The sequence below is a fragment of the Mustela erminea genome, chromosome 19, assembly GCF_009829155.1.
Source record: "Mustela erminea isolate mMusErm1 chromosome 19, mMusErm1.Pri, whole genome shotgun sequence".
NCBI lineage: Eukaryota > Metazoa > Chordata > Mammalia > Carnivora > Mustelidae > Mustela > Mustela erminea.
This window is the reverse complement of record NC_045632.1, coordinates 340,621-366,317: the sequence shown is the minus strand read 5'-3', so window position 1 is coordinate 366,317 and position 25,697 is coordinate 340,621. Positions and strand designations below refer to the sequence as shown.

The following is a 25,697-nucleotide window of genomic DNA, read 5'->3' as shown; positions in this document are numbered from 1 at the left end:
ACCAGGGTTTTAGTGAGCTTATATGTTCGTGTCCCCATCCCAGACCCCCTCTCAAAAACACCAGTTTTTGTGGCATAAAATCTAAACTACATATCTTTGCATTACATACACCACAGGTGCTGCAAAGAGGGCAGCAGAAGCTTCAGAAAGAGAAGGGAAACTAGAGATGCCACAAGGCCCAGGTCCAGCCTGGCGCCCCTCCCGCCCAGCTCATCTTGCAGATTCGTGGCCTCCGTTCCCCTCCCTAAACCCACAGATGTGTCTGGGCTCTGAAACCTACATCCATAGCCAAAGCCACCTAAAGTCGCCCCCCAACGCCCCATATTAATCTCAAGTCTTCCCAGTTCTTCCTGTTCTCAGGGACCAGGTTGGGGGGGGGATCCCCCACCATCCTAAACTTCCTAGTTATATTCCTGTAGCTCTGCTCCCAGATGGAACCTTTCCATCTGTTGATTCTTTCTAGGTAGGTTGATACTGAGATAGTCCTATTTATCATGTTAATGTTTTGCCTCCATCCATTAGCCTAAACAGGGTCTGACTCATAGTACCAAGAACTTGGATGAATATTAAATGAATGGGTCAGATCCTGGCCTCATCCCAGCGTGTTGGGGAAGAGAGATGAGACACAGCTGGGAGAAGGATCAAGGTTGTGATTAAGAGAAGTAGAGGAGGAGGAGGAGGAAGAGAAGGACTCTGAGTGTGAGAGGTTTCCTAGTTGTATTTGAGTTAGGCCTTGAAAAGTCAGGAAGACTGGGTAAGCAGTATTACATGGGTAATATAGCTTATTAGGGCATGGGAAATACTTTGGCCATAGCTTGATTTTAAAGACTTGGGGATGTGTTTCAGGAGGGCGGGGGTGGCACCTGGGTGGCTCAGTCAGTTAAGCTGCCAACTCTTGATTTCAGTTCAGGTCATGATCTCAGGGTCCTGAGCGTCCTGCTCTGTGCTCAGCAGGGAGCCTGTTTGAGGATTCTCTCTCCCTCTCCTTCTGCCCCACCCTTGTTCAAGCTCGCTTTCTCTTTAGATAAATACAACTTAAAAAAAAAAATAATAATTTGAGGGCATGAGCTGGGGTAAGGGCATAGGGAGAGGGACAAGCAAGCTCTCCACTGAGCAGGGAGCCCAATGCGGATCACAATTCCAGGACCCTGAGATCATGACCTGAGCTGAAGGCAGACACTCAACCAACTGAGCCACCCAGACGCCCCATGATAAATACATCTTTAAAAAAAAAAAAAAAAAAGTCTGAGGGAGCAAGTGTAGATAGATAAATTGGAAAGGTGGAGAAGGGCTTTTGGAAGCAAAGCTTAGCAATAAACAGCTTTGAGGCACTTATTTCATTCAAATCGAGAACTGTTTCAAGTTAGGTATATTGGCTCATTTCGTACAGCCACCACATGAAGAAGGAGGTACTCCATCCAACTCCATTTTACAAATTAGGACACTGAGGGTCTCGGCAGTTACACAGTTTTCCATGTCACACAACTCAAACATGCCAGCTTGGGCATTTGAAGCTGGGTAGCCTAACTGCAGATCCAAGTTCTGAATGACTCCACACTGACTGGGGAAGAATTCTGTGACTGCCTGGTGACCGGCTGCACATAAAGGCTACAATGGCCCCTTTTCCCCTTGTGCCTCGCCTCATCGCACTGTCCAGAGAGAAAAGTCCGCTAATAGACATCTGAACCAATCAGCACTCAGAAAGGGGGAGGGCCCCAGTGGGCCTCACAGCCAATTGGTGGATGGGAGGTGTCTAAGGACAAATGAGAGATGTTTCTGACAGTAAGGCTGGAATGGGTGGGACTATAACCGGCACTGGTGCCTCGTGCCTGGCGGGAGCCAGAAGTCCGCGAGCAGGAAGCTAGAGGGAGTGGGAGGGCACACGCATGCGCGTTGTACGCAGGAGGCCCAGCGTGAGGCCCCGAAGAGACCCCAGTACGTGGTGAGCTAGGGTTACCGCGGAAAAGAAGCCACTGCACCCCACAGCCACGTGGGGTGGGTAGGGGGCAGGGTTCGTTGGTCCAGGAGAAGGTGAGATGCTCCACGTCCTGCCCCCACCAACCGTACCCTCCCTCCCTAACCTCAACTGCCCACCCTGGCCTCGTCTCCTACCCTAGGCCACCTGGCTGGTCCTGTGACTAGGCCCCAGTTCCTGGTAGCTCCGCCGTTGCCCCTTCTGCTTTACCGAGGTCTTCTCAGCCTCTCCAACTTCTTTTCTGCTATTTATCTCTTCTGCCCTTCTCCCTTTGCCATCTCTTTCTGCATTCTCCAGTACCTCCTCTATCCTTGGATTTTTCCTCTGTCCACAATCTCTTCCTGGTTCAGCAGATACCTGTGGTCTCATGATCCCGTCCCCCCCCCCCCATCTTTTAGCTATTTCCTTATGTCCCGGCACCCTGTAACCCTCTCTATTCCCTGACATCCATAGCCAAGGACCTTCCCATTCACCGCGACTCCCTTGACCCCACCCAACCTCTCTGACCAAGCCTTTGCCAGTGGCTCCCTCCCCACTATCTTACTCCCATCTCATCTTTGTAAGTAGTATTTCCACCTCACCCCAAACCATCTCTTCTTCTCACCGTTCACTTTTAGTTCCTGATTACCTGTATACCGATGACCATCCTAGCTTTTTCTTCCAGGACACAATGGACCCCCGGGGGCCAGCCCCCCAGCCTTTCCAGCGGCCTGAGAAACCTGGTCGTGTGCGCCGTCGGAAGACCAGGCGGGAGCGCAATGAGGCCCTGATGGGCAACCGCCGGCCATTGACCCGTCAGGATCCTCCTGTGGCCAGTCAGGATCTCCCTGTGGCCGCTACCGCTCCCAAGCTTGTGGTCATAACCCAGGGCCGGCTGAGCCGGGAGCACTGGGGTCTCTTCAACCATGAAGTGAAATCTCTGGACGTGGCACGGCTGCTTAGCTGTGAGTCCCTGGAGCCAGGCACCCCTTCATTCCCCACCAAACCCTCCCCAAGCCCAAGCCAGGTCCAAGAACCAGCCCTGCAGTCAGGGGGCAAGGAGAACCAGGTTCCTAGAGGCTCGGGCCCAGGCCCACCCAGTCCCCCAGAGATCCTTGGCTTGGGAAAGCTGCTGGAGGAGCTGCAGTGCCAGCTGATTCTGCCACAGGCCTTCCCCAGGAGGAACCTAGTGCAAGAAGCCAGGGATGCCATCGTGGGCACCTTACAGTCCTGCCATGGCTGTGTGCCTGACCTCACCCTGGTGCTCCATGACTTCCATCCACCCTTACCAGGTGAGCCTGCCTCCTGCTCCCTGTATTCCCCTTCCCCTGTCTGCTCTAGCTCAGCTGTCCCCCATGCTTTTTTCCTTTGTGCCAGGGACCAAGCCTGGAGGCCCTGAAAGCCAAAGGATGACACGCTCCTGGATCAGCAGCCCCGAGCAGGCCCTAGGGGAGGGGAGGCAGAGGAGGCAACAGAGGACAAAGGAACTTACCTTTGCCATTTCTCACACCTCCAGCACTCCCATGGTGCACAGGGTGAGCCTGGCACCGCCAAAAGGTCCCTGGCCACCACCCTTGCCCTTGTTGCCTTCACCATCTGGGGCAGCCTGGGGCCCCCCAACAGCCTTTGACCTGCTGAAAAGTATCTGGCTCGTAGCCACACCACCCCCTCCCCGGCCCTGGGGGGTCGGACCACAACAACCCCTGCCTCAGCCACCATCACCCTTGTTGCCTGAAACCTCTGCCCTGGACTGGAGCCCCAGCCCTCCTGCCCCACTGCCCAGCCTCTCCTGGGTAGTGGCTCAGAGCAGCCCAGAGGCCTGGTCCTTTCCACCCATGAGACTGTACTGAGGGGGCTGAGGCTGGGCTGGGGGTACTCCTAATCACCTCAATAAAGTACCTTCTACATGATCCCCTTGCTTTTCAGTGAGTAGCTGACCAAGGATAGCAGTTTTGCTTTGCTCTGAGTTCTGGGTCCAAGATGGAGGGGAAGATGCCATCATTTATCACCTTCCTAGGGTTTGAGGAGCCAGAGTTGGGGAAACCTGGGGCTTTAGTCAGTTCCACACATTCACCCAGTGAAGCCAGCTATATGCCAGGAGTATAAGGAAGGAGTGATGATTCTGCCCCGGTGATGAGGGAGTTGTTCAGAAGGGAGCAGACCTAGACCTTTACAAGTCTTAAGATGAGTAAAAACTTACTAGTAGTGGAGGAAAAGAACATTTCAGGCAATACTAGGAATGCTGTTCTGTGAGATAGTATGTGCATGTAGTCCATATGCCTAGGCTGTCCTGGGACCAAGAGTGAGTCACGTCCAGGCCCTGCTGTTGATGGGCTCCTGGTCCCGCAGGCACAGGGACTGCATTTGCAGGATCACGACAGGAGGGGGAGATGAGGCCTGAACCTGACCCCCAGACTTTTTACTTTGGCTCAAGATACATTTTACATTTTTGAATTAATTGCCTACTATTACAAACCAGTTTGCTTTAAAACAAAAGCAAAACCAAAAAAGCCCAACACATTTCTGGCTTCTCTGGGGGAAAAAAAAAAAAGGAAAGAAAGAAAGAAAAGATCTGGCAGCAGATCTACTATCCCTTCTGGCAACAACTGGCTCAAATGGAAGAGCCGAGGCCGCCTGTTCATGGGGCTCATACCGAAGTGTTTCATGCCCTTATGTTTCCTGCCTGGCACCTGGCTTAGAAAGTTTCATAAAATGATATTTTGAGGAGCAGCACATTTTTTGCAGAGGAGGGGGAGGAACGAAGCTAGAAATGTTTGCTGGAATCTGATCAGGAAAAGGAAGCTGAGGGACTTGGATGCTACTCTGTAAAGCCTTTCCAGGGATCCCGTTGCCCACTGGGAAACCATAAGGTTGGAACCAGCTGGTAGGGGACTGAACTGGGAGATTACAGGACTTGGCTGAGGTCTAATGAGAAAGTGGCAATGTTGGGTTTTGAACCCAGGCAGTTGATTTCAGTCCTCTCTGGGCTTCTCACAACACCACCTCTTCTGAGAGGCAGTGAGCAGGTTTCACACCCTGGTGAGCAGTGACTGGACAGGGTCAGGCAATGAAGTGTAGTGGTTGTGGCCCAGGGTTGTGCCATCTCTGTCTTTTGTGACTCAGAACAAGTGGTTTGCCCTCTCCTGCCTCTTATGTCTCTCTGGGCACTTCACGGAGCCCATGGGATCTTGGGAGGACACAGATGAGGATGGCTGTCATGCCAGCAGGGATGAGCAAAGAGGAGTTTGGGGACTAAATTCGGGGGAGGTCAGGACAGAGTTGGGGTCTGTGGGTTGGGGGTCATACCAAGATGGCAGTCTAGAGGAGGAGGAAGGGCTTGGGGGAATGGGAGTTCAGTGTAGGACACGGGGAGCCAGAGGTGTCAGGGACACTCCCAGAGGGGAGGCTGGGGCGGGGTTGAGAGGCGAGGAAAGGGGCGCCCTCTCTCACACCGATTGAGAAGGCGCCAGATCAGGGCACCCCGGCGTAGGGGGCGGGGAGCGTGGCGCCCGGCGGCCCCTTTAATCGGGGACGCGCGCTGGCCGGCCCGCGCGCTCTCGCTGCCGTCGCCGGGCCGGAGCGGAGCAGGAGCCGGAGCCGAGCTGGGGCCGGGGCCGGGGCCGGTAGCGGGCGGAATGGAGCCCCCGCGCGCGCCCGCTCTGCGCCGCCTGCTGCCGCCGCTGCTGCTCCTGCTGCTGCCACTGCCCCCCCGCGCCCGGGCCAAGTACGTGCGGGGCAACCTCAGCTCCAAGGAGGTGAGCGCGCTGGGCCCTCCCCTGCCACCCGCCGGGCCCCCGGGGACAGGAGGGAAGGGAGGGAGGAGGGTGCCGCCCCGCCCCCTGCCGCCAGTCCCCGGCGGTCCCTGGGAGCCGCGGGGGGGAATGGGGCTGGTGTTGGGGGGCGGATGGGAGGACTGGGTCAGTGATGAGGCTGAGAGGGGCTGTGGGGTCGAGAAGAGACTTGGGGGTTATGGGAGGGACATTGAGGTCAGAGCTGGGCGGGGAGAAGGGACGGGTTGGGAGAGTCAGAGTTTGGGGTGGGGGTTGGGGGGGAAACGCCGAGGTGGTGCTGAAGGGACAGCACTTTTCACTCCACGGAGAGCCTTGAGTTCACACTTCTGCTCAGGGTCGGGAGAGGGCCGTTTGGACTATTCCCCAGGACAAGATGGTCTCTGGGACCCCCGTGGGGGGGACATGTGTGTGCATAACTCCTGGAGGGATGGCAGTCAGATGGTGTCTGGGACTGAACGTGGCTGGGGTGGGTATCTTGCCCCCCAGGGTCTTTCTTAGGGCACTGGGAAAATGGGAGAAGTGTTTTGAGGGGACAAAATAACTTGGGGTGGGGAGGCACCTGAGGCAAGAATCCTGGAAAGAAAAGGCAAAGGGATCACAGAAGAATTTGGGAGATAACTTGGTCCCGTTAATGCTCCTTGGGAAATCAGGTACGCAAGGGTAGGGAAGGAAAGTTGGGGCCCCGCGGAGTGGAGGAGAGTTCTCAGAGGACTCAGCAGGACTGGGCCCCTTTTCCAGGACTGGCTCTTCCTGACAAGATTTTGCTTTCTTTCGGATTATGGCCGACTGGACTTCCGCTTCCGATACCCTGAGGTGAGCCTTCCCTGACTTGTCTTGCTGAGGCTGGAGACTCCCTCTGTCTCCCAAGGCAAGGGCCATCCCAGCTCCCCAGACTCCCCAAACTTGTAAAATCTCTGGGTCTGCAGGCCAAGTGCTGCCAGAACATCCTCCTCTATTTCGATGACCCATCCCAGTGGCCAGCTGTGTACAAGGCAGGGGACAAGGTGAAGGCCGTGAGGGTATATGGGGGTGAGGGGGGAGGGTTGAGGCTGGTCAGGGGGTGACCATGTCCCTGCCTTCTCCAGGACTGCCTGGCCAAGGAGTCCGTGATCAGGCCCGAGAACAACCAGGTCATCAACCTCACCACCCAGTACGCCTGGTCAGGCTGTCAGGTATGGGCCCAGTGGGGTAGTGGGCAGGTGCTGAAGGCTGAGGGCCTGGGGGCTGCACAGAGAGGCTTCACCCTTCTTTCTCTTCCCCAGGTAGTGTCAGAGGAGGGAACCCGTTACCTGAGCTGCTCCAGCGGCCGAAGCTTCCGCTCCGTGCGTGAAAGGTGGTGGTACATCGCACTCAGCAAGTGTGGGGTAAGGGGCCTGGATGGCCACCTGGGCCTCCTCCTCCTTGCCTTGCTGCTGGCCCCCCTACCTGCTCAGGACTCCACACTGTCCACAGGGAGATGGGCTGCAGTTGGAGTATGAGATGGTCCTCACCAATGGCAAGTCCTTCTGGACACGGCATTTCTCGGCTGATGAGTTTGGTGAGCATATGGGGACCCGGAAGCCAGGATCTTTGTGGGACTCTAGAGTTGGGTACCTGCTGACACCCAGTCTGACTGAATCCTTTCTTCCTTCTACCAAATCGGCAGGGATCCTGGAGACAGATGTGACTTTCCTTCTCATCTTCATCCTCATCTTCTTCCTCTCCTGTTACTTTGGATGTGAGTCCAGCACATGGTGGGAGTGGTGGGAGGTTGGGAGTTATGGGGGAAGGGTTGGGGGAGGTGGGCTACTCTCCTTTCCTGTCTGTGAACCCCCTTCCCCTACCTCTTCTAGATTTGCTGAAAGGTCGTCAGTTGCTCCATACAACTTATAAAATGTTCATGGCGGCAGCAGGAGTGGAGGGTGAGGTTTAGAGTAGCCCAACTTTGAGTGCTGTCAGAGGAGGGACTTAGGGTCCAGATACCTGGGTCTGAGAGAGGAGGGGCTGGGGGCCTGGACCCTGGGTCTGAGGGAAGAGGGGATGGGGGCCTGGACTCCTGGGTCTGAAGGAGGAGGGGCTGGGGCCTGGACTCCTAGGTCTGAAGGAAGAGGGTTTGGGGGCCTGGACCCCTGGGTCTGAGGGAGGAGAGGGCTGGGGCCCTGGGTTCCTGGGTCTGGGGGAGGAGGTGGCTGTGGGCCTGAACATCTGGTCCCGGAGACGAGGGGCTGGGCCTTGGACTCCAGAGTCTCCTAGGACATCAGTGGGAAGGAATGGTCTAGAATCCTGATAGGGACGAAGGAGGAATTCTGGCCGTCTAGATTGTAGAACTAGGGAACAGCGATGCCCCAATGCAGTTTTTGTCCTTTCCTCCCTCTGCCCATTCTCCCCTCAGTCCTGAGCCTCCTGTTTTTCTGCATCTACTGGGGCCAGTATGCCACCGACGGCATTGGCAATGAGAGTCTGAAGATCTTGGGTGAGAACGAAGTGGGCCGGGGAAGGCTGCCTGGGCTCTCTCTGAGCCCTGTGTCTGACACACCCTCTCCGCCCTCCTTCCAGCCAAGCTGCTCTTCTCCTCCAGCTTCCTCATCTTCCTGCTGATGCTCATCCTTCTGGGGAAGGGATTCACGGTGACACGGTGCCCAGGCTGGGGCGGGAGGGAGTGCTGGGGGGAGGTGTGGCTGGGCTAGGGAACAGGGCACACGGGTGGATCTGGGGGGTGGCTGCTCGCTTCTCCCTGATAGCCCCCACCCCTGCTGTCTCCCCTCATGGCCGGCCGCCAGGGGCCGCATCAGCCACTCGGGTTCCGTGAAGTTGTCTGTCTACATGACCCTGTACACCCTTACCCACGTGGTGCTGCTCATCTATGAGGCTGAGGTGAGTGCCTCCCGCCACTGCCCAGGCCTTGCCTCCCCACCACACACCCCACCCAAGGCTTTTGGCCACCTCCTCCACCGGTCTGCCAGCCCTTCCCCACATCGCACTCTTGCTGGCTCGCTCTCTCCCACTCTGTGATTCTGCCTGCCCATCTGTCTCTCTGAGTGCCTGCCTCCCCTGTTCACCATCTCAGTGGAGCCTTCTTCCTCCTCCCTCTGTCTCTCACTGTCTGTCACATTTATGCTCAGTGTCATGCCTGAGAGTTCAGGAGTCCCGCACACTGGCTCTCCCACTCCCCAGCTAGCTGACCTTGGATGATTCTTGCCCCCTCTAAGCCTGTTTCCTCTTCTGGAAAGGTAGGAAGATCTTACCTATCTCTGGGGGGCTCCTCTAAAACTTTATATCACCTTGGTTGACTTTGGCCCAAATGTGTCCCTCTTAGCCTCAGTTTCCCCCTCTGTGAAGTGGGGTGATAATAAGACCTGACTCACCGAGTTGAAGCAAATGTAACTCTCACGCATGGCAGGTGCCTCGCCCCTTGTTGGGCCCCTGGTAGCTAATGTATTCTCTTCCTCTACCTGTTTCTGTTTCCATTTTGTGCTCTCCTGCTGCTTCTGTCCTGACCAAGTACCTCTGCCCCCTGGGTGCCCAGGGGTGGGCCTGGGGGTCCCTGTGTAGGAGGGCAGGGGGTCAGGGCTATGACAAACCCTCTTCTTTGGGTCCAGTTCTTTGACCCGGGCCAGGTACTGTACACGTATGAGTCGCCGGCGGGCTATGGGCTCATTGGGCTGCAGGTGGCGGCTTACGTGTGGTTCTCCTACGCCGTGTTCATCTCCTTGCGCCACTTCCCGGAGAAGCAGCCCTTCTATGTGCCCTTCTTTGCTGCCTACACCCTCTGGTGAGACATGCTGGGCCCTCAACCCGTCCCTGTCTCCTGGTCCTGGGGCTTCCTGGAAACCACGGTCCATTTCTCAGGCTCTGTTCAGTGAGGCAGCTGTCCCAGAGTCTGCTGCTGACTCATTTTGTGACCTGGAAAAAAAAAAAAAAAGAGCTTCAGGTTGCCTACTCATAAAGAAAGCATTCTCTTGAGCATGCATCAGGCAGTATGTAAGGGCCTTGTATCTGGCACATAGTTAAGTGTTCAATAAAAGCTAGCTGTAATTTTCTATCATTCAAACATGACAGCAGTACAGTAGGCAAATTCTAAGCCTGACTGCCTGTGTTCAGGTCCCAGTTCTAAAGCTTGTAAACTGTGGGACCTCATGCAAATCAAGTAAGTTCTTTTGCCTCAGTTTCCTTACCTGTTTAATGGGAATGAAAATTGTACTTGCCTCATAGCATCATTGTGAGACTTAATGAATTTATATGTATGATACACAGTGAGTCCTTAATTGTTATGCTCTTTTGTTAATTCATTCACCAAACATCTTTTTCCTCTCAGGCACTGGGGATTTGGGGCAGGGTGGAACTGAGTTAAATTCAACCTAGTCTTTGCCTTCCAGAATCTCCCAGGCCAGTGGGATTCCTGCCCCCTTTTAACCTCTGGCTTCTGAAGGTCACACTGGCTTTTCTCCAGTTTGGGACCCACCTGGGCCCTGTGTGTGTGTGTGTGTGTGTGTGCGCGCGTGTGTGTGGCAGGGGAGCTGGGGCCCTGGGGTGGGGACGAGGGCAGGGGCAGTGTCTCTGCTGACCCAGTGCCTCCCCTTCAGGTTCTTTGCAGTTCCTGTGATGGCCCTGATCGCCAACTTTGGGATCCCCAAGTGGGCCCGGGAGAAGATTGTCAATGGAATTCAGCTGGGGATCCATTTGTATGCCCATGGCGTGTTCCTGGTGAGGAAGGGCATCCAGGTCAGGGTGGGAGCCTGATGGGCAGAGGTTGCATGAGACTGAACCTTCTGTTCTTAGCTCTCCTTCCATTTCCTTCACTTCATCCCTTTAGTCACCCAACAGACATTGAGAGTCTGCTGGATCCCCGCAAAGTCCACCCTCTTTTATTCCTTGCTCCCATCTGGCCTCTTCCCCAACCCTTTCCACCCTGCCGCCCCGTGTTTTTTTCTTAAATAAACTCTACACTCAACATGAGGCTTGAACTCATGACCCTGTGATGAAGAAGCTACATGCTGTACCAACTGAGCCAGTCAGGTGCCCAACAACTCCAACAACCCCACCCTCTTTCTTTGACCCCCTCCCACTCCCATTCCGGACCTGTGACCCCAGATTCTCACATTTCCCTTCTGTATCCTTCTGCCTTTCCCAAATCCCTTGGTCACTACTCCTCCCTTCCCTGTCACCTTCTCTCATCTGCCATTATAGGCCATTGTTCAGGAAGAAGCAGGTGGGATGGGCCAGGCTGGGGTCCCAGGGGCCTAGATCTGAGTGATATCAAGAAGATATCAGCACCAAACCTCTTCTTTCCCCTCGATTATATCCTATCTGGCCTTCTGGGAGACAGTTCATGTATCTATATGTTCAGACATCTTGTTTAATTGTCAAACCAGCCCCAGGACAGGATGGGTAATGGTTGTTGAACCCACTCTACAGAAAGGGGAAGGAACTAAGGCCCAAACAGGGGAGGTGACCTGTGAGGGCTCCATGGCCTTTGGTATTAGGGCAGGGACTTTGAGCCCAATCCTTCTCCAGCAGGGGGAGCCAGACAGGAATACAAACATTGATGAGGGCCCTGGAGCCTGCCTGACTCCAGGTGTCCACAATGTGCTCTGGGTGGGGAATGTACTCAGTCACAGATGGCCCCGTCCCCCATCTTCCACCCCACAGTCTGACTTAAGTTAGAGACTCACCTTCCCAGTACAGCCCTTCTGGAAACTCTGCAGGAAGTCAGAAAGGGACAGAAAGAGAAGTGCTGGGAACCATCACTTGCCGAGCTCTGCATCAGGGGTTTGCGTTTCTGCTGTCTCCTTATCTTTCCAAGTAGGCACTGCAGTCCCTTTCCCCCAGGGAGGCTCAGGTAGTTTTATCAACATGCTCCAGATCCCATACTCAATGAGCTGTGGGACGAGAGGTGGGGTATGGGCCTAAACATGGAAATGCAGCGCCCTTTTAGCTATATTTCACCTTCAGCCAGTTTCTTTCCTAAAAAATGCTCAGTTGAGCACAGGTCCACCTCCCGCATTCCTTGTCCCTACTGAGCACAGCCTTGGTGGGGGTGTGGGGTGGGAAGTCATACTGGGCTCCCATGTGCAATGCTAGAGTCACATCCAGTCTCTGCCCTTGTGACCTACTAGACTAGACACATCTCTACATTCAATCAATATTTACAGAGCGCTTATGAGCCAGGTACTGTTCTAGAAGGTATTGGGGATTCAGCAGGGAACTGAACAAATTCCTGCCTTCATGATGCTAGCATTCTAGAATCTACCCAGTATTGTCCCAATTGATCTTTCTATGTTTATGAAAATATTCTGTACTCTGTGCTGTTCAATGCAGTAGCTACTATCCACATGTGGTTACTAAGCACTTAAATGTAGCTAGTGTGAAGACAAAAATTTTCATTGTTTCCTATTAATTAATTTAAACGTAAATAGCTCCATACAGCCAGTGGCTGTCTTACCGCACAGTGAAGGACGCTGACACTTAACCGACCAGCAATAAGTCAGTGATCAGGGCCCCAATGGAGGAAGCATCACAGGAAAAAGGTGCAAGCCCAGAGTAGGTGCCTAATCAAGGCTGAGGGGCCACAGGGAATCCTGGAGGATGTCAAGTGAGGGGAAATCCTTAGGACCCCATGTTTACGGAGCCGGCCTGAGGCCTGGACAGTGTTTCTCCAACCAGCACTTGGCCTCTCGCCCCAGATCATGACCCGCCCGTCTGCGGCCAACAAGAACTTCCCGTACCACGTGCGCACGTCGCAGATCGCCTCAGCCGGGGCCCCGGGGCCCCAAGGGAGCCAATCCACCGACAAGGCCTTCCCGCAGCACGTCTATGGGAACGTGACGTTCATCAGCGACTCGGTGCCCAACTTCACGGAGCTCTTCTCCATCCCCCCGTCCGCCTCCTCCGTAAGCCCCGCGCTCCCGGCGCACGAGGAGCTGCTGGCGCCGCCCCTGGAGTACCTGACCCCGCTCCCGGCCCCGCCGCCGCCCCCCTCTCCCAGACGCCTCAGCCCACCCCCAGCCTTCCGCACGCCCGGAGCCCCAACACCGCGCCGCGACCGCACCCCGGCGCCCGCGCCCACCCTGCCCGACTGGGTCCTGGCGCTGTTGCGCACGCCCCCGCAGACGCCAGGCGCCGTGCCCCCGCCACCGGCCTTCCGCGGCTCTCCCCCCACTCTCCGGCCGCCGCCGGAGTTCGCCCCGCGCGCTCCGACACCGCCCCTTGAGTACCTGGCCCCACTGCCCAGGCGCCCGGCCATCCGCTCCTTCCCTGATTGACACCTGCGCCCGCACCTCGGGAGGGGGGGCTCCTTTGCGGGGAGGGGGTCGGGACTTCGGGGCCGCATCTGCCCCCCGTGGGTCCCGGACGGCCTCTGACCCTGACCCCCCTCCCAGGCCGGGAAGCAGGTGGAGGAGACGGCGGTGGCGGCGGCGGTGGCCCCGAGGGGCCGCGTGGTGACCATGGCCGAGCCGGGCGCGGCCTCCCCGCCCCTTCCCGCTCGGTTCCCCAAGGCGGCCGACCCGAGCTGGGATGGCCCGACGCCGCCCTACCAGCGGCTCGTGCCCCAGACGGCGGCGCCGCACACCGGCTTCACGGAATACTTCAGCATGCACAGGGCCGGGGGCACCGCACCCCCGGTCTGAGCACCCTTGCCCACCCCCACCCCATGGTCCGCGTGCCGGGCCCCGGCCGGGCTCCGGATCCCCGCTCTATCCGGGCCCCAGGGCGCTGCCATCCCAGGCCTTCCCGACCCTCCCCACCCTGCGCGCCCAGGTAGGGGTGCGTACTGTCCCGCTCCTCCCCGCCCCTCCCCCCGACTTTTGTGCCAAACGGTCCCGCGGGAGCCGCTCTCCCCGTCCCCTCCCTCAGCCCCTGCCCCGAGCGGCGCCGGATTCTGGGCTCCCGCTGTTTCGAGACCTACGGCCCCCTGGCCCCCTCCGAGACCTCTGATCCCGCCGGACCCCGGAACAACAGTGACGATCGCCGGGACCCTGCCCGTGACTCTCCAGGACTCCGCGACCCCCAGCCATTGCTCCTGGGACGGATATTGTGAATCTGGTCTCGACTCTGACACCTTCCCTTGGATCTCTGTAACTTCGGACCAAACTCTGCCCACCCCTATCTCCATCCGGGGGCCCTCCCTTAGGTCCCCGGCAAAAAGACTTTTTCCCTTCTTGCCAAAATAAAGCGGATTCGTTGAGTTTTTAATCTATAAAATGGACTCTTTACATCTTTTTTTTTTAAAGGTTTTATTTATTTATTTGACAGACAGAGATCACAAGTAGGCAGAGAGGCAGAGAGAGAGAGAGAGAGAGGAGGAAGCAGGCTCCCTGCCGAGCAGAGAGCCCGATGCGGGACTCGATCCCGGGACCCCGAGATCATGACCTGAGCCGAAGGCAGCGGCTTAACCCACTGAACCACCCAGGCGCCCCCGACTCTTTACATCTTGATAGTTCTCAGAGGCGGGGCGGAGCAGGAGCCATTCCAGGGCCTGGGCCTCAGTGTGTCCACCCGTGAAATGGCACTTTGGGAGGGCCTGTATAACCTGGCCTCGATACGGGCCCCGAATCTGGGAGCACTGGATATCTGAAGCATCTAACAGAACTCTCCTACTGCGCGGCTCCTCTGTTTTTACCGTTCCTTCTCCAGTCAGAGCTACAGGCGCCCTCCAGTGGCACAAACTTTCCTCAACGACCCGTACCCCGAGGCTGGGTCGTGATTTCAGCACTGCGCATGTGTAATTCTCTCTTCGCAGGCCAAGGCGATCACTACTGCGCACGCGTCTGGGAACAAATGGGCGGGGAAGTTTCCGGAAGTCTCTCTCTGTGGAGGGATGGGGTCGAGAGCTCCGCAGTCCTCCTAGGGCCGCTCTGACCAGCGTCTCTGCGACTTCTCGCCTCCTCTCCATCTTTCCTCCCACAGCGGCCGCTCGGCCCCCGCCCCCTCGTCCTCCCAGCGGGTCTTCTTAGGCCGCTCTAGCCCGAGCAACCCCTCGTCTCTCTGATCTGGTCCATCCGGCTCCGGAGGGAGGCGCGGGTGGGTGAGCGAGGGAGTACGTGTATGGGGTCTAGGCCCGAGCCCCTGGAGACGGGCTCCGGCTCCGACACCCGCTCGCGCCCCGCACCCGGCTCTAGGGGTTTCTCTCGGACCTTCCGGGCCTGGCCCGGCACGACCCGCACCCTCTTTGGAGGCCCCCGCTGGGCTGTAGAGCCCTTCGCCCCCTGGGGACCGATCCGTATATAAGGTCCGTTTCGGCCTGCAGTGGCCCGCGTTTATAACTGCTGGACACCGTTTATGGGGTCAGATAGCCTATGGGGACCCGTGACTATAAGGGACTCCCACGGTCCCTAGGGGTGGGCCCCGTCCGGAACGACGGGGGTCTATAGGGCCTTTCCGTAGCTTCTAGAGCCCGTCTACAGCGGCGGTTCCCTTCGAGGGGTCTGCGACTCCTGGACCTCCGTGGTCTACAAGACCATGTCCCGTCTATAGAGGTCACATTTGTAGGGCCTCCCGCCGCAGGCAGGGTCCTCCCCGGTCTTTAAGGCCTGTCCCAGTCTGTCAGAGTCCGTGCAGGAAGAGGCGATGGCCCCGGGCAAGGCTCCGGCAGTGGCTCTGGCTCTATCTTTGGCCCTGCTGGGGTCGCTGTTCCCTGGGGCCCAGGCAGGGGACTGTAAGGGGCAGCGGCAAGTGCTGCGGGAGGCGCCCGGCTTCGTGACGGATGGTGCGGGCAACTACAGCGTCAATGGCAATTGCGAGTGGCTCATCGAGGGTGAGTGGGGCCGCGTGGGTCACACACCCACCCATTCTCTAATTCATTTGTGCACTCTTTAACCCCACTCACCGCATTCCCACACCCCTGTTCTGGTCCGGGCCCTTTGCTCTGAAGTGCAGCCAACGTGGGCCCTGCCCTGGGACGCCTGGAAGCCTGGTGGGGGAGTTGCCCACAGGCCCAGATGGACAGTTACAAGCCAAGAGCATCAGTGAGAGATATTCCGAATAACTGTTAGCAACTTAGGCTCTTAGCCCAACCACCTGCTTCAAATTTGGGTTCCACTGCAGCTTCCTTTCTGTGAGGTCCAGCTTCCCCTCCTCCCAGGTAGCATTCATACTAGTACTGACTTCATAGGGTTGTTGGAATTCAATGAGATCATTACTTAACGTGCCTGGCACATGGTAAGTACACAGTAAATGGTATTAGGGTAATACTGTTGTTATTTCTAAAGTAGTCCGGTAAAGGCATTTTTTTCCCTAGTCATTTACATGCCAGATATTATATTTGCTACTGGGACATAACAGAGACCAAGGCAACCCTAGCATCCTGTGATGACTTGGGGCTTAAAATCCAGTGGGGAAGACAAACACATGAATAGACAGTAAAAACCTAGAGTGGTTGGAACTGTGATGGAGGAACCAGCTGGCCTGGGGGCTGGGAGAAGAGAGAGGGCTTCCTGGGGGAGGAGATGTCTGAACTGACATCCAAAGGACTGACAGGAATCAGCCAGGAGGATGGAAGAGCATTCCAGAGGGAACAGCCTGTGCAAAGGCCCCATCCTTACGCTTATGGGCTCCTGGTCCAGTGGGGGAAGCAGACCCACCCCCAAGGAGTGGGAACCCTGTCTGATTTAGCTTGGCCTGTAGCTAAGACCAAAAGCATGTGAAAGAGGGAACAGAAGGCCCCCCTAGGCCAGGAGTATAGCCCATGCAAAGGCCTGGTAGCAGGAGGGCTGATGTTTTTGAGGACCTAGAAATCTGTGCTATGACACAGAATACGTATCTGTGCTAGGACACAAATATAGGAAGACAAACCGTGAACCAGAGGGTGGAGGACTGATTTTGAGCTGTATCCTGAGGGCACTAGGGAGGTGTCATGAGAAGTCCAGAGGCAGTGGCTGGAGAAGTCCAGGAAGGCTTCTCGGCAGCAGATGTAGGAGCTGGCATCCAAGGAGTAGTAAGAGTATCCGAGGGGAGGTTCTGGGAAAAAGCAAGAGGAGTGATGTCCCAGATCACGCATAGTCTCCCTTTACAGGCTGCAGAGCTTGGTCTTTATTTGGGGACACTGGGAAGTTGTGGGAGGGTTTTGAACAGGGAAGGGCATGATCTGATTTATGCTTTAGGTCCCCATGGCTGTTGTATGAAATATGGATGAAGCCAGTTTCTTGAGGATGAGTTTGTCTGTCCCCAGCATGGGGTCTATTCCTGTCTGGGGGTGTGGGTGGGCACAGGATAGGAAGTATGGTATGTGTTTGATATACACATCATTCTTTGGCCTTAAGGAGCCCCAGCCTTGTTGGGGATGGTAACGCTGGCTGCAGATGTTATTCCTACAGTGCGCTCAGGGCTTGAGACAGAAGGAGGTAGAGGGGTTGGGTAGATGGGTCTAGGGGGATGAGAGTATTCTCTAGGGAGGTCACAGAAGAGGAGCCCTTGGATAGGGTTCTGAGGCATACATAGGAGTTTGCTGGGTGAGAAAAAGGAACAGCTTCTGCGAAGACAAAGAGAGGCTGATGTGTCTCAGGAGCCATGTCTAGGTTTTTCTGGTCTGATCAGACTGCTGGCTGAGAGGTATGGAGGACGCCCCAAGCAGGGGAAGGAAGGCCTTCAATGTGATGCTGAGCAACTTGGCTTTTTCTCTTGACATTGGTGGGGAGCCACAGAAGGATCTTGAGCAGGATTTAGAGCCACCTGCCTGGTGGGGGCTGGCCTAGAGACTTGGTATGCTCATCCTGCAAGAGAGGAGGAAGTGGAGAGGGGCCGAGAGCAGAGAGGTGTTTAGGAAGTTTCACTAGTGAGATCTGGGGACCACCTGGCTGGACGTTGGAATAGGGAGTCTGGGCGACTTCCAGATCCTCCTTGATCTCCCATGCTTCCTAGTGCCCGTCACCTTTGAGAACCAGCATGTTGCCCCATCTTTTAAAAAATAAGCACTGACCCACTTCCTTTTGTACCACATCCACACTTTATCGTAGGCAGTCCTCATAATATCCTCATGAATAAAGAGGCATTCTGCTTTTGAAAAGCAGGGGTTTGGGGTGCCTGGGTGGTGCACCTGGTTAACCGTCCAGCTCTTGGTTTCAGCTCAGGGTTGTGAGATTGAGCCTCGAGTCAGGCTCCTCACTGAGCTCAGCATGGCATCTACTTTGGGTTTCTCTCTCCCTCCCCCTCTGCCCCTCCCTCCTGCATTCCCCTCACCCCTGTGCGCACATGTTCTCTCTCTCTCAAATAAATAAATCTAAAAAGAAAATGAAAAGCAGGGAGTTTTGGGGTTGAACCTCTGTCCAGGGGTACATGGGGTGGAGTCTGTGTTGGGTGGAAGCAGGAGATCTTGAACTTAGGGAGGACCTTGGAGAAAGCAGATAGTGAGCTGGCTTCTGGCATGCCCTTGACAAAGATGTACTTGTTGTGATTCTGGGAACTGAGCTTTATATTTTGGTTGAGGCTGGCAAGATTCTGGGAGGTCTGGTTGCCTGGTCTGGTGCAGTGGTTCTTCTTCATTCCCCAGACCATGGTTTGGGTCTGTGTGATGTTCCTGGGGATTCTGGAGGGAGAGCTGCTAACTTCAGCCAGCTTTCTTTCTTTCTTTCTTTCTTCTTTTCTTTTTTTTTTTTTTAGATTTTATTTATTTATTTGGCAGAGAGAGAGCACAGCAGGGAGAGAGGCTGAGGGAGAGGAAGAAGTAGGCTCCCTGCAGAGCAGGGGAAGCCCAATATGGGACTCAATCCCAGGACTCTGGGATCATGACCTGAGCCAAAGGCGGTGGCTTAACCAACAGAGCCACCCAGGCGCCCTTCAGTATTCTTTTTTTTGTGTGGTTCTTCAGTCCTTCATCCAGCATTTCCTGAGCCCTCACTCAGTGGCAGGCACTGTGCGGGTTAATGTCAGGGAGGGACCCCAAGATGAGTTAGGCCTAGGCCCTGCCCCATGGGCCTCCTTGGCTGCAGAGGATACAGACGCAGACATAGGTGGTCCTGGCGCAGAGAAATGAAGGTTATAATGGAAAGCGAGAGCCCCCAAGATAGGCACCTAACCTAGCAGTGAGGGGGGGGCATCAGGGAAGGCTTCCTGGAGGAGTTTGCTCTTACCAAGGGAGTAAGTGCTCCAGAGAGAGAGGCTTGTGCAAAGGCCCAGCTCCTGATGGAGTTACAAGGAGTAAACTGACGTGAGACAAATGAGACTTCAGACTCCAGGTTAGGGAGCTGGGCTTTGTTCTGGGGATGGTGGGGAGCCATGGAGGGCTTTATTTTATTTATTTTATTTTATTTTATTTTTTTTTAAAGATTTTATTTATTTATTTGACAGAGAGAGATCACAAGTAGGCAGAGAGAGAGAGGAGGAAGCAGGCTCCCTGCTGAGCAGAGAGCCCGATGTGGGACTGGATCCCAGGACCCTGAGATCATGACCTGAGCCGAAGGCAGCGGCTTAATCCACTGAGCCACCCAGGCGCCCTATTTATTTATTTTTTAAGATGGCATGTGAGCAAGTGCAGGAGAAGGAGGGGTAGAGGGAGAGAGAATCCTTTTTTTTTTTTTTTTTTTTTTTTTTGGTGCCAAAACCAAGAGCAGAACCAGAGAGAGAGAATCTTCAAGCAGCCTCCACGCTTAGCTGAGGTCGTGACCTGAGACACATAACAACTAAGCCATCCAGGTACCCCAGCCATGGAGGGCTTTTGAACAGGGTAGGGCCAGGACCAGATGCCAAGTGGGGACAGTCTCTCAGGGACCCTTGTCAGGGCAAGACGGGAGGCCAGGGAGGAGGCTGAATCAATGAGCCTGGGAAGAGACAGCGAGGCCTGGGAGTCACCATCTTGAATCTTCCCATCAGCCTTGGTGGGTGGGGAGAGTATCTTCATTTTACGTAAAGGAAACCGAGGCTCAGAGAGCCCGTGGAACCAGCCCAAGATCACACGGCTAGTGAGTGGTGTGTGAGCATCTCTAGTACGCAGGGGAGTGTGCTGAGGGACATCGGGGAAGGGGCTGGCCCAGTGTCCCCCAACAGGTCAGGAGTGGAGCAGGAACCCAGGTCTAGTTTCCCGAGCCCCCAGTGTAAGATGTGGGATGGGGGTTATGGAGGGCTAGGCCTCTCCCGTGGTCCTAGCTGGACGTCCGCTGGGACTGCGGTCATCTGAACACTCACCTGGGCCAGATGTCAATGAAAGCTCCCTCGAGGGGCTGGTGGTTGCTGGCTGGGGTTGTCAGGTGGGATGCTGGCCCGCGCCCCTCCCCCCACCCCATGTGGCTTTGGCTTGTCGGAGCTTGACAGCTGTGTTCTGAGAAGGAGCATTCTAGGATGTCCAGGTAGAAGCTGCGAGGCTTCTCTGATCCAGCCGTGCAAGGGCCAGAATGTCCGCTTTGCTGCTGTGTGTCGGTCACGCTAGTCTCTTGGAGGGTCTTCCCAAGGTACAGGGAGCGAGGAATCAGCCCTCCCTTCTTGATGGGAGCGGCCAAGAAGTTTCAGTCAGCCTTAGGACTGTTACAACTCTACTTCCCAGATGGAGAAACAGATTCAGAGAGGTTAGGAGACTTGCCCAAGGCCACACAGCTAGTAGCTAGTAAGTGGCAGAGCCAGGAAGTGAGCCCAGGCAGGCTGGCTCAAGTCTGTGCCTTTAGCTACTACAAGAAACCGAGCGGAGACCTGGGGAGGTGGGGAGAGGAGCTGTGGTACTCCAAGGTTTGGCCCATCCAGGGGGAAGAAACTGGCCTCTTCCCTGCCCCTCAGGCTTAGTGTCGGAGGCTTACAGCTCTGTGTGACCCCCCGGGGTTGGGTTCTTTCTGGGGCCCTTCAGCTTGGCCGCCGGAGTGGTGGGAGGTGTTCAGCCTGGTCTCAGGAGTCCTTTCTGGGGCTGACACTGTAATTCCTTCTCTGGCCCCCATCTCCCTGGCTGTCACTGCTCTGGTTTCCCTGGGCTGTTGAGACCAGGGGGCCCCTCGAAGGCAGAGCTCAGGTCTGACTTATCTTTGGGCCTTCAACATCACCAGGCAGGCCTTGGTATTTTGGGATGGGGTACATGGAGGCACAGGAAGAGGGTCCACATCTGAGCCCAGCACCCTCTACTCTCCCTGCTCAGCCCCAAGCCCCCAGCACCGGATCCTGCTGGACTTCCTTTTCCTGGACACGGAATGCACTTACGACTACCTGTTCGTGTATGATGGGGACTCTCCCCGAGGGCCCCTGCTTGCCAGTCTGAGTGGGAGCACTCGGCCTCCACCCATCGAGGCCTCCTCAGGCAAGGTTGGTGGGGCCGGTTGGTGGGGGTCTCTGGCTGGAGTTCTGGGTGGACTTTGGAGGAAGGGGGTTCGATACACAGAAGAAAACAAAAGAGGGGGAGGGGCAGAGACCCAGCAAGAGAGAGTTGGCAGCAAAGAAGGGTGGAGAGAGACCCAAGAAAGGAGGCGGGGACGCGCCGGGTGGGGTGGGGATGGGAGCAGCCCACCCCCCAGTCCAGTCCCCGGAGCCCCTGCAGCCGTGCCCATCTTGTGCCTGCAGATGCTGCTGCATCTCTTCAGCGACGCCAACTACAACCTTCTGGGATTCAATGCCTCCTTCCGCTTCTCCCTGTGCCCTGGGGGCTGCAGCGGCCGTGGGCAGTGCCGGGCCCCTGGGGTGTGCGCCTGCGAGCCTGGCTGGGGGGGCCCTGACTGCAGCCTGCAGGAGTGTTCAGCCTACTGCGGCAGCCACGGCACCTGCGCCTCGGTGAGCCTGTCCCCAGCTGTGTGTCCCCTGCCCCCAGGTGACCACACCTACTGCTCCATGTGCCCCTGCCTGAAACTCCCTGGCCCCTTCCAGGACAGCCATCCCTGCTTAGGACCCTGCTGTCACCCTCAGGACTCCCCTCTCCTCCCAGACCCCACTCCCATCTGCCCTCCAGCCCCGCCTTGCCTTCATCTGGGACCCCTCCTGTGCCTGCGTCCACCCTTCCTGCCTGTAACCTACCTTTCGCCGGTGAACCTACCTGCCTTCCCCTTGCCCGCCAGACTCCATCATCCCACCCAGTCACTTTTTCTGGCCTTGGGCCCCCAGCCCTGACTTCTGCCTGCTGACCACTGACCTTGTGCCTCAGCCGTGCACACACAGCCTTGGGACTAGATCACATCTTGAGCCCTCCTGCCTTCACCTCCCCAGACTGAGGTCATCCAGCCTAGGCTGACCTTGCCCTCACTGCTGCCTTCTCCTCCAGTCTCTCTTGCTGTCTGTCCTCATTTTCCTCTCCAGGGCCTTCTGTCATTCCCATTCCCTTTTCTTGATGGTCTGTCTGCTTTTTCCTACCTCTCTGCTTCTCTCTGGTTGTGTCTCTATGTTCCTTTCTTCCTCTGTCTGTTGGCCTGTCTCCTTCCTGGCTGTTACTCCATCTCTCCTTTCCTGTCCACCTTTTTCCTTCTCCCTTTTGGTCCCGTGTGCCCCCCCGGCTTCATCTCTCCTCCCCCTTTCTCTCTTTCTTTCTCTCTCCATCCTTGCCTTTGTGTGCCCGTCCCCCTCCAGCCTCTGGGACCATGCCGCTGTGAGCCTGGCTTCCTGGGACGCGCCTGTGACCTGCACCTATGGGAGAACCAGGGGGCTGGCTGGTGGCACAATGTGAGTGCCGAGGACCCCACCTTCTCAGCCCGGATTGGTGCGGCTGGTGCCTTCCTGTCCCCACCAGGGCTGCTGGCCATTTTCGGAGGTGAGCTGATGGGGCATGCATCTGGGGTCTAGCGGCCTGTGGCCAGGGCCTGAGCCCATCTGTCCCTCAACAGGCCAGGACCTCAACAGCGCTCTGGGGGACCTGGTCCTATACAACTTCTCTGCCAACACCTGGGAGCGCTGGGACCTGAGTCCTGCCCCGGTATGAATCCCTGTTGCCCTCCGCCCCCAGGCTGCCTGACTCCCCCTCCCCCCTCAGAGGCGCCTGTCCACTCCGGCAGCCCCAGCTAGGGCACCCTAGAGCGACCCCACCACCCCATACGCCCTCAGCCTTGCTGCTTGCTACAGGCCCACGTCATCCTCCCAGTGCCACTTTTCTACGTTTGGCTTTCTTTTTTGCTTCCTGTATCTCCTTTTTTGCATCTTACTCTTCTGTGAATCTCCTGTCTCTTTCTCTTGGTTTCTCTCTCCATTTTTGTTTCTGCGCATTGGTCTTCTGCTCTCTCTTGGTCTGTGTGTCTCCTCTGGGCTGTCTATCAGTCTGTCTTTCCCTCTGCTTTTCTCTGCCATTTCCCCTATCCCCTATCCCTAACCCCCAGCCTCCTTTTTTTTTTTTTTTTTAAATTTGTTTTTCTTTGCTTGTGTCTGTCTTGCTGGGTCTGTCTTCCTTTCTCTCTTTGTGTATCTCTGTTTTTTTCTGTGTCTCTACATCTCTCTCTCTCTGGTTGGCTTTCTTGTCACTCTGTGTCACCATCCTGTCTCCCGGTCTCTTGCCTACAGGCTGCCCGGCACTCCCACGTGGCTGTGGCCTGGGCCGGCGCCCTGGTGCTCATGGGCGGCGAGCTGGCTGATGGCTCCCTCACCAGTGACGTGTGGGCCTTTAGCCCGCTGGGCGGGGGCCACTGGGAGCTCCTTGCACCACCTGCCTTGGGTTCCTCAGGGCCACCAGGCCTGGCAGGTCACGCAGCTGCCCTGGTGGACGATGTCTGGCTCTATGTGTCCGGTGGCCGCACGCAGCACGACCTCTTCTCCTCTGGCCTCTTCCGTTTCCGCCTCGATGGCACCAGTGGAGGCTACTGGGAGCAGGTGATTCCGGCCGGCGGGCGGCCCCCTGCCGCCACTGGCCACTCCATGGTGTTCCACGCGCCCTCACGCACCTTGCTGGTTCACGGTGGACACCGGCCCTCCACTGCTAGGTGAGTGACCTGCTCTGCAGGGCCAAGCCTGGCCTGGTCACCTGGGTCTTCAGTCTTTAGTGGTGTTTGCCCATTGATGGACTTTCTCAGTCATCCGGGCCTTCCTTCCTTAGGTCATTCCCTAGTTCACTCGTTCTTTTATTTGCTCATCTGCTCACTGACTCTCTAACCCTTCATTCAGTCTCTTGGCCACTTACTTCCCACATTCTCCCACCCATCTGTCCGCTCATCTACGCCCTGCTGGGTCAAGGCCAGCCCTGGCTAGATGATATGCAGAATCCAGAGATGACCAGACCCAGGTCCTGTCCACTGGGAGGCGGGTGAGGACATAAACCTCATCACGCCAGTCTCACCCTGACCCATCATGGGGCTCTTGAGAGCCTGGAGAAGGGAGAGAAGTCCTTCCTGCCCTGAGGCCCTCCTCTGCTCCTACCGATAGGTTCTCTGTGCGGGTGAACTCCACTGAGCTCTTTCACGTGGATCGGCGCGTGTGGACCACCCTGAAGGGCCGGGATGGGCTTCAGGGCCCACGGGAGAGAGCCTTCCACACAGCCAGTGTCCTGGGGAACTACATGGTGGTCTATGGTGAGGAGGCTCCCTGGTCCTGCCTGCCTGCCTGCCAGGGCCCCACGCCCACACTGAGCTGAGGCTCCCTGCCTGAGGCTCCCCACCTTCGCCAGGCTTGCCAGCTGTGCCCCTTTCCTCCTTTCCCAGGGGGCAATGTGCACACCCATTACCAGGAGGAGAAGTGCTATGAAGATGGCCTCTTCTTCTACCACCTTGGCTGTCATCAGTGGGTGTCGGGGGCGGAGCTCGCCCCCCCAGGAACCCCTGAGGGTGAGTGGCCCCCTCTGTTTTCCTGAGAGTCACACCTCCCTGACAGTGAAACTGGGCTTTGGGCAGGAACTATGTTGGTGCTCGTAGGGTGAGCCAGATGTGCTGTTGGAGCTGGGCTCTGGAGGCCAGCCTGTGCTGGGGGCAGCGTGGGGCCTCAGTTGCCATGGAGATGGGAGGCCGCCCCAGAGCATTGGTCTAGGCTCCAGCCAGCTTTTGTCCATTTCCAGCTGCCCCAGGGAACCGTCTATGTTTGACCTTAAAGGTCATAGAGTGGGCAAGTGGCAGAACCAGGATGGCTGGCCCCAGGCAACCATTTGTACAAAAATATCATTTAATCTCTCTGTGCCTCAACTTGCCCATCTGTAAAACGGGAATGACAGTAGCACTTAAACCACTGGGCTGTCGTGAGAGCAGTTGAGATGGCACGAAGAAGGAAGACTGCCTAGCCAAGGGCTCAGTATGTTGACTTTATGAAGGTGCCAAGAAGGGGGTGTGGAAGAACCTTTCAAACTCCTTAAATCAGACTGCTTAGAGAATCAGAAGGAAGCCACAGGTCCTGAGCTCGGAAAGACACTTGTACACACAAACCGGGCATATCATTTCAGGGCGCTGTGGACTTCAGGAGACCCATCTCCTCTCCCTGCTCCACTGGACAGAAGAGCAAGGACAGAGAAAGTCATAAGGAAGGGACATTGACATTTAAGGGGTAGGCTGAGTGAAGGGTTCCCCATGGAACCCTGTTTGACCGTCAGGAATAAAGCCTTGGCCTGGCATTCAAGACCTCGAATCCAAGGCTCTTCTGTTGGTCACCGACCATTTACCCATCATTCAGGACTCTTAGTTCTGAGTGACAGGCTCCAACCCAACCAGCTTGAGCAAAACCAAGTTTCTTAGCTCTCTTGAGTGACAGCTGGCTTCAGTCTGGCCTGGGTCTGGAAGTTCACAGGTTGGCATCAGCTAGTTCTCTTTCAAGTTTGCTTCAGTCTGTGGCAGGTTTGTCTTTTGCAAATGGTCGACAGCAGCCCTGGGCCTATATACTACCCCTTTAAAAGGCCCAGAGGGAGGAAGCACATGCCTTTTCCCCCAAAATCGTAGGAATTAGGTCCTCTTCCTGAATGAGTCCCTGACATGACAGGCCTGGGCTACACCCCAGTGTCGCTAGAGGCTGGGTTAGCTCAACTCGACCTGTGGACTGTGATGGGAGAGGGTGGTTTTCCAGAGGACGATCAGAGGCTGTCCCAGGGTGGGAGGCTGATGCCAGACAAAACCAGGTCAGAGTCCAGCGGCCTTGCCTCATGGCTCCCTGAGGGCAGGAAGATGGTCTATGTCTAGAGGAGGAAA

At 56.4% G+C, this 25,697-nt stretch overlaps 3 protein-coding genes across 11 annotated transcripts in view; all 3 read left to right on the top strand.

The window, feature by feature from the left end:
- Window positions 1-116: 116 nt before the first annotated feature.
- On the top strand, window positions 117-3,889 carry PRR19 (proline rich 19). 6 transcript variants are annotated; one of them, XM_032326005.1, is made up of 3 exons: window positions 117-463; window positions 2,640-3,246; window positions 3,332-3,889. In XM_032326005.1, the coding sequence occupies exons 2-3, from the start codon at window positions 2,646-2,648 to the stop codon at window positions 3,802-3,804; spliced, it is 1,074 nt and encodes a 357-aa protein (XP_032181896.1). In that variant the 5' UTR covers window positions 117-463; window positions 2,640-2,645; the 3' UTR covers window positions 3,805-3,889. The 6 variants fall into 6 exon arrangements, with proteins under 6 accessions (XP_032181896.1, XP_032181895.1, XP_032181893.1 ...); XM_032326004.1 differs by lacking the exon at window positions 117-463 and adding an exon at window positions 1,232-1,945 and having other exon boundaries at window positions 2,638-3,246; XM_032326002.1 differs by lacking the exon at window positions 117-463 and adding an exon at window positions 1,232-2,031.
- A 55-nt stretch (window positions 3,890-3,944) lies between these two features.
- TMEM145 (transmembrane protein 145) lies at window positions 3,945-13,920 on the top strand. 3 transcript variants are annotated; one of them, XR_004281487.1, is made up of 16 exons: window positions 3,945-5,709; window positions 6,484-6,558; window positions 6,672-6,749; window positions 6,831-6,917; window positions 7,008-7,109; window positions 7,198-7,282; window positions 7,391-7,462; window positions 7,578-7,646; window positions 8,117-8,197; window positions 8,281-8,359; window positions 8,505-8,598; window positions 9,324-9,496; window positions 10,308-10,428; window positions 12,408-12,614; window positions 13,104-13,482; window positions 13,579-13,920. XR_004281487.1 is itself a non-coding variant. In XM_032325999.1 (15 exons), the coding sequence occupies exons 1-15, from the start codon at window positions 5,590-5,592 to the stop codon at window positions 13,657-13,659; spliced, it is 1,524 nt and encodes a 507-aa protein (XP_032181890.1). In that variant the 5' UTR covers window positions 3,945-5,589; the 3' UTR covers window positions 13,660-13,920. The 3 variants fall into 3 exon arrangements, 2 of the variants coding, with proteins under 2 accessions (XP_032181890.1, XP_032181889.1); XM_032325999.1 differs by lacking the exon at window positions 13,104-13,482; XM_032325998.1 differs by having other exon boundaries at window positions 13,104-13,920.
- A 644-nt stretch (window positions 13,921-14,564) lies between these two features.
- The window catches only part of MEGF8 (multiple EGF like domains 8), a 36,825-nt gene continuing 25,692 nt past the window's right edge, over window positions 14,565-25,697 (top strand). For both annotated transcript variants that reach the window (XM_032325990.1, XM_032325989.1), the window contains exons 1-8: window positions 14,565-15,478; window positions 20,771-20,934; window positions 21,190-21,396; window positions 22,183-22,363; window positions 22,437-22,525; window positions 23,104-23,519; window positions 23,959-24,104; window positions 24,234-24,356. In XM_032325990.1, coding sequence (XP_032181881.1) covers window positions 15,292-15,478; window positions 20,771-20,934; window positions 21,190-21,396; window positions 22,183-22,363; window positions 22,437-22,525; window positions 23,104-23,519; window positions 23,959-24,104; window positions 24,234-24,356 — 1,513 coding nt within the window. In that variant the 5' untranslated portion in view covers window positions 14,565-15,291. The remainder of the gene's footprint in view (window positions 15,479-20,770; window positions 20,935-21,189; window positions 21,397-22,182; window positions 22,364-22,436; window positions 22,526-23,103; window positions 23,520-23,958; window positions 24,105-24,233; window positions 24,357-25,697) is intronic.

Excerpts from the sequence above, each read along its gene's own strand:
- PRR19 (XM_032326005.1), top strand. The coding sequence starts at position 2,646 with ATGGACCCCCGGGGGCCAGCCCCCCAGCCTTTCCAGCGGCCTGAGAAA. Across the intron at positions 3,247-3,331 it reads CTTCCATCCACCCTTACCAG|GGACCAAGCCTGGAGGCCCT; the intron begins GTGAGCCTGCCT and ends CCTTTGTGCCAG.
- TMEM145 (XM_032325998.1), top strand. The coding sequence starts at position 5,590 with ATGGAGCCCCCGCGCGCGCCCGCTCTGCGCCGCCTGCTGCCGCCGCTG. Across the intron at positions 5,710-6,483 it reads GCAACCTCAGCTCCAAGGAG|GACTGGCTCTTCCTGACAAG; the intron begins GTGAGCGCGCTG and ends CCCCTTTTCCAG. Across the intron at positions 6,918-7,007 it reads ACGCCTGGTCAGGCTGTCAG|GTAGTGTCAGAGGAGGGAAC; the intron begins GTATGGGCCCAG and ends TCTCTTCCCCAG.